Genomic DNA, 11,187 nt, shown 5'->3' with positions numbered 1-11,187 from the left:
CTGCCGTTTGTCTCCGCTAGTTGGGAAGCCACGACTGCCTATCTTGTAGGAAAGTGGGGGAGGAGGGATTAAGAGAGTTGTTAGTTAGGGTCAGGTTTTGACAAAATCGGGTAGATTCGTGCAACTTTCTCTTGGCTCTAAGCAAGGACTGACTGAGATCAACCGACCCATCGCCAATGAATAACACCGAGATCCAATCCAACGCCGACATGGATGGTCAATCCGAGGCGGTCGAACCGCTCCTGGGTACCCCGGGGGGTAAACAACGACAGCAGCAAGAAAAGATACATCAGGCCTCCACGCTCCTCCCTTTCAAGGCCCGTCTCTTCCTCCTTCTCGTTTCTCTCGTTTGTATTTTCACCTTGCAAAACGCAATACACGACCTCGAAGCTCTCGGGAAGATCAGCAACATGCTTGCGTCCGTTGACGAGCTGCTCGCTCTTGTTTTGACACTTCTCTGGGTTCAGCAGAGTTGTGCTACGCCTTCTTGTTCAAACGGAGGAGGCAAAAAATTCCCTTCACTTCTCAACGCGGAGATTCCGGATTTGATCAAGGGGTTGGATTCGGGTCTATTTACTACGGTTGACTTGGTGAACGCCTACATCGCACGGATCAACGAGGTTAATTCGACACTCAAGGCGGTCACACAGATTAATCCCGATGCCTTGTCCATTGCGGCAGACCTGGACGCTGCTCGGGCGGCGGGCGACAAAAAGGGACCTCTTCACGGTATCCCGATTCTATTGAAGGATAGTATTGGGACTTTTGACAAGATGGAAAATACCGCCGGGTCATACGCCCTTGTTGGAGCAAAAGTGCCAGAGGACAGCACCGTGGTGGCCAAACTCCGGAAAGCAGGTGCGGTGATACTGGGGAAAGCCAACATGTCCCAATGGGCCAACTTTAGAAGTTTCAACTCGAGCAATGGGTGGTCTTCGACCGGTGGGCAAACAGAAGGGGCTTATTTCCCAAAACAAGATCCCGTCGGTTCCTCCTCCGGCAGCGGTGTGGCCATTTCCATTGGTTTGGCAGCTGCCTCCCTGGGGACTGAAACCCATGGTTCAATCATCGCCCCGGCTCAGATGAACAACCTTGTTGGCATCAAGCCGACTGTAGGCCTGACCTCCCGCCACCTTGTCGTGCCTATCAGTGAACGCCAGGACACCATAGGGCCCATGGCCAGGACGGTCAAGGACGCCGCATACCTCCTCGCTGCCATAGCCGGAAAAGACTCAAAAGACAATTACACGAGTTCTATTCCCTTCGAAACCCTCCCTGATTACGTCTCCGCCTGCCAACTCGGCTCCTTGTCAGGTAAACGAATCGGCATCCCAAGAAATCTGATCCCAAGCCCTCTGCCGCAATCATTCCAATACATTGTCTCGAGTTTCAACACCGCCCTTGGCGTCCTGCGAGAAGCCAACGCAACGATAATCGACGACCTGTACTTGCCCGGTCAGGTCCTGATGAACCTTGGCCCATATCAAATGCACGTTGTAAACGCCGAATTCATCTCCGCACTCCCAAGATACTTTGCCTCGTTGACCAGCAATCCAGCCAATCTCACCGACCTTCAATCTCTGATAGACTGGACAAAAGCTCACGGACACCTGGAGCACTATCCCGACCGAGATGTCGCTCGCTGGGAGGGTGTTTTGACCAATACCGGCCACGGAAACGACTCGCCTTACTTCTGGGGTAATTACTCTGCCCAGATCTATGCCGCTGGCCCGCAGGGAATTTTGGGAGCGCTCAAAAACCATTCGCTGGACGCCTTGGTTATCCCGACCTGGTGGTCCGCTACCATGCCGGCGATGCTGGGAACGCCAGTTGTGACGGTGCCGATGGGGAAACTGCCGAATGATGGAAGTGTGGTTGAGGAAAAGGACCAACGTGGAGATTTGGTGCGTTGGGCAGGGAATTTGCCCTTTGGTATCAGTTTTGTTGGTGAGGGTTTCAGCGAGGAGAAACTGATTGGGCTGGCGTATGATTTTGAGCAAAAGACGAAGGTGAGGGAGACGGTGAAGCCGTATGTCAAGCCCAAGACGGAGTTGAGAGATGTGGTTGCGAAAAGGGTGCAAAAACAAATTGCCAAAATCGCTGGGAAGTGGAGTAAAGATGCTGCCGATGGGGTGTTTTGAGCTGAATGATGCAGTGTCTGTATTGAGTTGAGAGACGCTTTTTGTAGCAGCCCTGAAAGAATTTTACCAGGCAAGAGCCTGATTTCCAGTCTTTGCTACAGCAGGCTGGTTCCCTTGTCTGCTGTTCTCCTCTTCCTGATCGTACTCATGTCCCCTCTCAACACCCTCCTCATCTCTCAAAACATTCCAATCAAGTCCAAATCTCTCCCCTTCCCGCCTGACAATCGCATCCCACTTTTTGATCAGAGGGTGAGAAGCCGCCACATCCGGGAAGAGCACCTCCCCGCCGCTTTCCTCGTCACCAACGGGGTAGTTCCACGTCCCGTCCTCACAAAACCAGTCCTTGGCAAAAACACTTCTCACGTCAAGCTCTCGCCTGGCTTCGTTGAGAAGGACCTCTAACCGCCCCCACTCTGCGGTTTCCCATGGCTGAGGTGGAGAAGTGGAAATAGACTGCAGCCCAAAAGCAGCCACGAAGCCTTCGATGATGCCTAGGAGGATCCCGGCCCGAGAGCCGATGTTGGCTCCGAGGGTGAAACCCTCGTCGAAGCCGGCTTGGACGGAGGTGGATTTGGCGTGGGTGATGCCGTCGATGTAGCCGGTTTTGGAGTGGAGGGTTTTGAGGCGGTTGATATCACGTTCTCTTTCTGATGAGGATGAGACGGTGGTGGTGGAAGAGGGGATGAAGTCATTGTCTTCATCGTCGCCCCAGACGTCGTCGAACTGGCCGTTTTCGGGCTCGGTGTCGTCTTGGTCTTGGTGTGGGCTGGGGGTTGGGTGAGAGGACATGCTGGGGAAGATGTCTTGGTTGTTGGCGGTTGATGCTCTTGTTTCGTCGGGGTGGAGGGAGGGATGGCGGAGGAGCATGGTAAGATTTTTGATGTTGGAGAGGATGAGTGAGATGGGTGGTTGATGAAAACGGGGATGGGATTGGGGGATTCAAGGTTGGGAAAAGGTTGGGAAAAAGTTGGAAAGGGGGAAAATTTTGAGTTCAAAGTGAATGTTGAAAGCGAGCCGGCTTGAAGGCAAACAAAAAAGCTAAAATAAATTGATGCAGGTGGAGGATGTATTTGTTACATGCATAACCCTAACCCTCTCACAAATGAGTCAATTGCTTTGTAATTGAGTTGAGGCGGTTGAAATTTGGAGTGAAAAGGTTCATCCGAGAATGCAAGAAAGAAATCTCGATGAAAGGGTCTGGATGGGTGCCTAATGGATGAAATGTTGTGCTCCGTCCTGCCTGTTCACATACCTTATGTAGGGTTGCAGGTTCAAGGTTGGCCAAGGGATTGGAGGTGGTCGACAAGTGTGGTGTGTTTGATATCCATATGTGTATTCGCTGGGAAAAAAACAATATTGTAACGCTATTTGCAGAAATCATAGAATGACGCATTTGGATGGCAATCCGCATGGTCCTCCTTCCTCCTCCTTATCCTCCTTGTGCTCTGGCACTGGCTCGGCGCTCGTTTGCCTTTCCCCAGCTGCAGAGGCACTGGCAGCTGCTGGAGCTGGAGTCTCAACGACAGCCGGTGCAGGAACTGACTCTCCCCCCGATGAACCCCCTTTCACCACCTATTAGCCACATGCCGTCCCACTTCTCCCACACAAACACTCACGATGGTGATTTCACGCACTGAAAGCCTTGGCGACCGTCTTATAAAACTCCTCGCCCTGGATGGTGGCCAGCTCTTTCTCCACATCACTAGGCTGGCGAGAGCCGTCACCACCAGCGAAAGTACCCGCTCCCCAGGCACTACCACCGCGGACCGCATCCAGGTTGGTCAAGATGCCGAAGGCCTTGGCGTATCCGAGGGGCACGTAGATGATGCCGTGGTGGGCGAAGGTGCTCATGGCGGCGAGAGCAGTGGACTCCTGGCCACCTCCCTGAGAGGCAGTGGAGATGAAGACACCGGCGTACTTGCCCCAGAAACCACCGGAGCTCCATTGCTTGCCGGTCTTGTCCCAGAAAGCCTTCCATTGAGCGGGGAAGTTGCCGTATCTTGTTGGGATGCCGATGAGGAAGGCGTCATATTGCTCGAGCACGCTTGGGTCTTCGAGGACGGGGACATCTGTGGCCTTGGGAGGAGCGTACATCTTGGCGAGGACCTCGTCAGAAAGAGTCTCGGGGACCCTAGGTGTTTCACTGTTAGCATGTCTCATGATCTGAAGTGCAGACAACTTACTGGTAGAGATCGGCAGTGCCGCCAGCCTTCTCGATACCGGCCTTCTCAGCCTCAGCCAACTGCTTGATGTGGCCGTACATCGAGTAGTAAACAATTGCGATCTTGGGAGCCATGTTGACTGGTTATGTGGGTATATATATGACGTTGATGGGTATCAAGTGGTGCTTGGAAAGATCAAGGCGTGTGCATCAGCTGGATGTTGGGAATGATAACCAAGCTGGATAGGCAAAGAAGAGGGAGGAAGTCAAGTCTATATATACATACTTGTCAAAATGACAGCGGGAAGGGATGGGGTACTGCCCAGGGAAGATCCCGCGTTAAAGAAGGTCTCAGGTTAGACCCCCGTGTTGCGGGTACCTCATCTGCATTTGCCGGCATTCGTCATGATCGGATAATCAACCCTGGATCAACGATTGCTGGCGACCGACAGAGGGGTTCGATGTCTAGTAACGCAACGCCCAAGAGGCGTCGGTGTAGCACCGAAATTGGTCCGGCTCCCCCTCCCGACGGGCCTGTCAACACGTTCGAAATGTTTCCAAAACCGATATCGCGAATGCCATGTTTAGCATTGTCCGCATCCGGACTCTGCACAAGTTATTGATCCATTACCAAATATAGGATACTCAACGTCTAGGACACCCTGGAGTGCAAAATAGTGGTATCCCACACGCCCGTAGCTGATGTTCAACTAGCTGTGTTGGTCGCCCAGGTCTTGCCCCTCTCAAAACTGCCCCTCAACACCAGGACTGCCCCACTCTAGATTGACCTTAGCATTGCTGAATAAGGGCTGACGGAAGTGCTGTAAGACATTATTCACGGCCCTCGCCCTCGCGTTTTGGCTGCAGATTGCCCTCTGACAAATCGGGTTGCTTCAATCGCTGGGTTTTCGAGACAGAGCAGCCTTGTAAATACTAAACACCGATGACAGTTGTCAGTTGAGCCACCAGCCACCAGAACATCGTATCTGCATCGACGTAACGTTTCTGAAGGAACAATGATGGAACTTTTTTTTTTTCGCAGGGGATCACATGCAGCCAAACGGGGTCGAGGACACTCTGGGATCCGTGCACGCTGCAAGTTGCGGAGTTGAACCGTGCTTAAGCTCCCTGTCTGCGATGCTTGGCACGCAAGAGCTCTCCATCCATGGAACACCACGAACATATCACGAAACGTCTTTCTGGTAGCTCTTTGCTCTTCTCGGTTATGATTGCCCATTACAGACTGGAGTACTTTGGTTTCATGTGCTTGGCATCAAACACGTTTCAGTCGAGCATATCTACTACTGTGTCAGCGCGACTCAGACTTCCCTGGGCACACTTCTTCCCGGCAGTTGCGGATGTCTTGATATCAGAGATGATGCGGTAGTTTGGGCCAAGGTACTATTTATTTCCTTTATATCATGCATCATCCGTAAGTTGCATATACCTAATGTAAACTGACTATTCTAGCCTTTCGTGTTGTCATGAACAAATCCAAACACCACGCACATGTCGTCTCTCCCAATGCATATAGTAGCAGGTATGAATTGATGAGATGCCCCATGACCACTCCTACCACCCTCCTTTCTTTCTATACTGCAAAAACCTCGCTGTCGAGTAGAGAAACGTCGCGATCAAAAGCCCACAGGCAGCATACAGGACCGTCGGCACCCATCTGGCATTGGCACTCTCACCACCCAAGACCGCACCCGCAATGGGCGTCCCAATCAGAACCGCAGTTCCAGAGACAATGAACCCAAAACCCATTCTGGTCCCAACTCTCGAAAGATCAGGGGATAGCTCGACGACAACACTAGGTGTCAAGCTGACCACGCCGCCCGAGAAGGCACCATACAGCAGTACAAAAACCACTGATCCAGCGAGATTCTTGACTCCCAGCCAGCCGAAGACGAGAATCGCACTCCCCGATATGCAAACGAGCATGAGGTTCAGGCACCCAAACCGATCCGCCAGAGCGTTGGGGATAATTCTGCCAAAAATCGACCCGGCATTCAGCAACGTAACCAGATACGGCGCAAAGGACTCGGTAACCGACGCCTGCGATGTGCCATACAGCGTGATGTAAAAGAACGGAACATAGAGCGTCAGGAAGGCAAAGAAACCGCCAGCGGTGAAGCTCAAATATGGACCATCCTTGAAAAGACTCTTGTCGACCAGCGACTTCTTCCCCTTGTGAGGTGGCACCCTGGTCTTCATGAACGCAACTGGTATGGCCGACATTCCCAACAGGATGAAGGCGATCACCCTCGTCGCCCAGCCGAAACCCAGGCTCTTCTCCAACTTTGAAAAGATGATCGGAAAAACCGTCCCGGCAACTGGCGACCCTGCCGAGGCGATGCCCAAGGCTAACGCCCGATGGCGGGCAAAGTACTGGCTGAGGATCGCAGCTGAAGGTAGGAAAGTCATTCCCATGCCGCTCCCCATGCAAAACCCTTGCGCGAGAAGGACTTGCCAGTACTCGGTACATAACGAGGTCATGAACTGGCCGAAGACGATGAGGAACATGCCGGTGATGAGGAGGTGGCGGAAGTAGCCGGCGTCATAGAGAGGACCGGCGAACACGCCGACCAAGAAGAGGAGGGCGGCTTGGGTAGAGCCGATCCATGAGATTGAGGAGGGTGGATGGGAGGATAGGAGGGTTGTTTCGTAGTAGGCCTCTGTGCAACGGGTTAGATTTCGCAAAGGGGAATGGGATGGAACAAGACGTACGGAAGACCCCGAAGGTGTTGATAAGACCCCAGGTGTTGACGAGGATAGCGGTCGAGCCTAGGACTTGGAGCCAAGCTGTGAGACCTCCATCTGGGACCACATCTGGTGGTGGGTCAACATTCGAGGCAGGATCTGTTTCTGTATTGTGGCTGGACTTGAAGCCGGCGATGTTCTGGTCGTTTGGGATTGAGATTTCGCCGTCTGTTCTGTCCGAGTCGGAGGCGGATGTGGAATCTTTCTCCTTCATGGTCTGTGTTCGTAGACCTCTTTTCTGACTTTGTTTCTTTCCAGTCCAACAGGCTCTTTCAGCTGCCGTTGGAAAGGATAACGGTGTTTTGTTCCAAAGAAAGAGGGACTTCGGTTGGTGGCGGTGGGGATATATCTTCCGGATAAGTATAAGCTGAGGTCTCTGGTCTGAGCATCCACTTTCAAATCGTCAGGGGGGAAGAGGTCTAGAGTAACATCAAATCATGAGGCCATCGACGGCATTAGGTAGGGACAACTTCGTATCTTTTCATTCACCTTTTAGAGCATTTGAAAGAAGGGATACGCAAGTGGCAGCGGGGCCGTGATCAGTATTCATAGGAGGAAGGTACCTAGGTAAGGTTCGGGAATCACCGTCCACACATCCCTTGTCGAGCGGATATAACCAGGACTTAATTTTCTTTGGGACAAGCCATCAAAAAGGAAAAAAGAAGAATTCGCTTGTTCCAATAAATTGATCAATGAACCACATGGGAATTCGCAAACCGGCGCCGAATCCCACCCCGCCTTTTCTTTGTGTCTTGTCGGGGTTAGGAAGTGGACTCAACTGGTTTAGTCTAGTTTGTTAGTTGGATGGTGTGTGGTATCATGCCCCCTTCTCCACCGCAGGTGAGAAAGCTTCCGGTACCTGCTATATTTTCTTGGAGACGTCAAGTAAAAGCTTAGCCCTGTTGTTGGGATTTACCAATCTTTCGTCTTATAACACCGAGGGAGCACGAGAGAGGTGATTATTTATCAAGCTCGCAGTGCCATGTCAACTCTCTCAACCTGTCTTCTTGTTTTTCATTTTTTTTTATCACCGTCAAGACGATGGATACCTGCCGAGAGATTCCAGGCCAGATTACCGCTATCTCAGCTCCACCAAGAAACCTGGGGTTGTGCCGAGGAGGATTTTGGAATTACTCAACACCAACGCCAAAACGCAGGCACATAACGTAAGAGGAAACAGAGCAATTACCAAGCAAATACTTGTTTAATTCTCAAGCAGGGCTGCTTGTACCGCTTGGAAAAGTAATCTTCCCTTCTTTCTGCACAGTAGAGGAGGGGTAGGGGGGCGAGGCGGACGATTGATGTTGAATGATGTCGTTCAAAACGGCAGAATGGTGTGAGACAAACACGGGATTTGGGCCATGTGGTGCGAAAAGCCACCCCCGCAAAAAAAGCACGGTGCCGCTGCCCTTGTCCTCCTCACGGGTCGGAACGGGGGTTGCGGATTCCGGGTGACCTAACCGATACGGTGGTGTGTGTGTGTGTGTGTGGCCGATGGCCGGCCCGATGGTGATAGGTCATATCATCATGGGCAAAGATAAGTCTTGTCGATGATGATGTCAAATATACCGGCCGGTTCCGATGATGTTCTGCATTTTCTCTGCTGGGTTTACTTCCTAGTTACACCACTGACAACCTGGAAGCAGGTAAAGGAACTGGACTGGCCCGGCGATGGGCAGCAGGGTGCCTTCTGCTGACAAGCCTGTCAATGGGCCATGAGAAGGTGTAACGAACGCTGTGCTTGACCAAAAAGCTATATACGCCTAACACAACAGCAAGAAACAAACCAATTGCCAAACACCTTGTATCCAAACTAATTAACCCCACGCCTAGCCCAGAAACACTCCTCTCTCAACACATCACCAAGCCTCAACCAAACTTCTTCTCAAACTTCTTCAACATCCCCGACACCCCCCTCTCCAACCTCCCCGCGTTCTCCTCCAGCTTCCCCCTCACCTCCTTCTTCGGTCTATACTCCTCCTCCGGCACATAAAACTGCTGATGCACAGCATACTCATTCTGCTGCGGCAGCCCCGCCTGCGCCGTCTGCGGCCCTTGGACCCCAACGCCGGGTGAAGCCCCGATCCCACCCACGGCAGGTGGTGTAGGTGTTTGAGACACGGCCGCCACAGCAGCGGGGTTATACACCTGCGGCTGACCCGGGAATGTCCCAACGCCTCCGTAAGGACTCACCAGCCCTGGACTGGAGAGGGGAGTACCAACTGCCGGCATGGTTACTGAGCGGGTGATGCCTGGATGAGGAGGCGCACCTACACCACCGAGGGAGCCGAAGCCTTGGGGGGCGAAGCCGGGTGATGCCACGGGGGGACCGGGGAATGTTGGCGCTCCGGGGGGGTGTTGGAGGTTGGGAGGTGGGATGCCTGGGCTCAGCGGGCTGAGATGGCTTGGTCCGGGTGGAAGGCCAGGGGAGAAAGGAGTGGCGGCGTCATAGGCGAGTGTTTGATGGAGTGGGTTGGCGACGCCGTCTTCAGGAGGGGGAGTCTTTTCCCTGTGGCGGAGCTGCTCTGGAGCGGCGGGCGCGGCGGGGTTGTAAGGGATAGGTGAGAAGGCTGCTGGGGGAGGAGGGGGAGGAGGGAGGTCGCCATCTATTGCGGATACCGGAGGGCCGGGGAAAGACGGGACGCCGGGGTTGGCTTGCTGGGCTGGGGAGGAGTCGGAGATGGCAACTTTCTCGAGCTTTTGAACAAGGGAGCTAGCTTCGGTGGGTTGACGGGGTGGAGGCCCGGGTTCATCGAGGACTTCGCATTGGGTATGGGGAAGGACGCGGCGGATGCCGTTGACGAACTCGAGGGCGTCTTGGTGAGTCCAGAAGTACAGGTCAAGGGAGTGAAGTTTGTAGTGATATTTGGCTTGGTTGTGAGGGTCATAGGTTGGAAGGTGCCATTCTTCTTGGTTATTGACTTGGCCGACGGTGAGGGTTACGAGGCAAGTGTGCTTGTATGTGTATTGGAGGTGGACATTGTCGAGGTCTGGCAACAAGCTTGGTTAGCAAGTGCCCTCATTGCTTGTGCGACAAAGCCAAGGTATCTTACAGCCATCAAATGCGTCTTGATCCTCTGTGCCTGGCTGGTTCGCAATCTCTAAACGGGCGCGTCCTTGATTGGGGTCCTCGAAGAGGTAGACATAGGACCCCTTATCGAATCGATGATGAGGCGGGTTATTTGTTGGTGGCCCGTAAAAGTAATGAACGTCGCCAAAGCTTCACATGTTCCAAGTCAGGACATATAACCTCACAATAATGCGTAGACGCACAAAGAAAGCAAGCATACTTACAGCGTGGCTACAAGTTCTTCTCCCGGCCGGGCGGCCATCTTTGCGACGCGCTATGCGATCGACAGGATGAGGGGAAGTTGGTGGTGATGAGGGGTGAGAAACACAAAGAGAACAGCGGCGCAACACAACTCTAGTTCCACCCAGAACGAGGGAAAAGACAGGAGATAGTTCAGTCAAGCTGGCAGGAGACAGAGAAAAGAAAGAAAAAAGTAGCCAGAAAAAAGATCACGGTGGTATTCCTATGAGACAAACCCATCAGCTCCCCCCTGTGCGACACTCGAGCTGGAACCATGACCCAGAGAGCTTAGGCGTCCCTTGGGCAGGCCCACGCGCACATTAGCGAGCAATTGAAAGCCCATCCCTCCCGTCCCGTCAACAAATCACCTCTTTTTTACAGCGTGATGATCCTACCCCTGGACATGCCGTCAGGACAGCTCGGGTGGTTGTGATGCTGTGAATGAGTGGGTGCCCCTCCCACCTGGGCGCTTAAACAGATACTGCCAAGCCTTCATAGCGGGGTAGGTACCAGTGGTCAGAGCTCTGTCCAATTGTCAATTGCAACCCCTGCCCAACACAGTGCGATCTCTCCCATCGCCCGCACCGTGCCCGTCCCGGAGACTGGCCAAAAATTTGGAACCGCGACAACGGAAAGAGCCGATTTGAGTTAATCGACTCGAACAGACACCTCACCGGCGACAGCTCCAGCGACGTCACCCCTCCACGTCCTCCACGCCCACCACTTTTCACCCTCTCTTTCTGGTACGAATCCCCCGGCTCAAACCGTCCTCTCAACTCCCAATTAACCCCCGCCCAAAAGCCAACAACCAA

General features: G+C 53.1%; 5 protein-coding genes across 5 annotated transcripts; 1 reads left to right on the top strand and 4 right to left on the bottom strand.

Moving 5' to 3' along the window:
- Positions 1-176: 176 nt before the first annotated feature.
- On the top strand, positions 177-2,141 carry QC763_106410 (uncharacterized protein; the record flags this gene model as incomplete). The annotated part of the gene is made up of 1 exon (XM_062907216.1): positions 177-2,141. One exon carries the CDS (start codon positions 177-179, stop codon positions 2,139-2,141), a length of 1,965 nt encoding a protein of 654 aa, XP_062770145.1.
- Positions 2,142-2,204: 63 nt separating this feature from the next.
- YAE1 (Essential protein Yae1, N terminal) lies at positions 2,205-3,008 on the bottom strand (the record flags this gene model as incomplete). The annotated part of the gene is made up of 1 exon (XM_062907215.1): positions 2,205-3,008. One exon carries the CDS (start codon positions 3,006-3,008, stop codon positions 2,205-2,207), a length of 804 nt encoding a protein of 267 aa, XP_062770144.1.
- A 442-nt stretch (positions 3,009-3,450) lies between these two features.
- PST2 (flavodoxin-like fold protein) lies at positions 3,451-4,437 on the bottom strand (the record flags this gene model as incomplete). Its single annotated transcript, XM_062907214.1, has 3 exons — positions 3,451-3,703; positions 3,758-4,272; positions 4,325-4,437. The coding sequence occupies 2 exons, from the start codon at positions 4,435-4,437 to the stop codon at positions 3,768-3,770; spliced, it is 618 nt and encodes a 205-aa protein (XP_062770143.1). The 3' UTR covers positions 3,451-3,703; positions 3,758-3,767.
- Positions 4,438-5,874: 1,437 nt separating this feature from the next.
- On the bottom strand, positions 5,875-7,279 carry QC763_106380 (uncharacterized protein; the record flags this gene model as incomplete). Its single annotated transcript, XM_062907213.1, has 2 exons — positions 5,875-6,980; positions 7,033-7,279. 2 exons carry the CDS (start codon positions 7,277-7,279, stop codon positions 5,875-5,877), a joined length of 1,353 nt encoding a protein of 450 aa, XP_062770142.1.
- Positions 7,280-8,934: 1,655 nt separating this feature from the next.
- Positions 8,935-11,081, bottom strand: QC763_106370 (uncharacterized protein; the record flags this gene model as incomplete). Its single annotated transcript, XM_062907212.1, has 3 exons — positions 10,360-11,081; positions 10,119-10,285; positions 8,935-10,055 (listed from the first exon to the last, which is right to left on the bottom strand). The coding sequence occupies exons 1-3, from the start codon at positions 10,395-10,397 to the stop codon at positions 8,935-8,937; spliced, it is 1,326 nt and encodes a 441-aa protein (XP_062770141.1). The 5' UTR covers positions 10,398-11,081.
- Between the last annotated feature and the right edge of the window lie 106 nt (positions 11,082-11,187).

This window comes from Podospora pseudopauciseta, chromosome 1 (genome assembly GCF_035222475.1).
Source record: "Podospora pseudopauciseta strain CBS 411.78 chromosome 1, whole genome shotgun sequence".
NCBI lineage: Eukaryota > Fungi > Ascomycota > Sordariomycetes > Sordariales > Podosporaceae > Podospora > Podospora pseudopauciseta.
The sequence above is the reverse complement of the archived record's forward strand: the minus strand, read 5'-3'. Positions and strand labels throughout refer to the sequence as shown.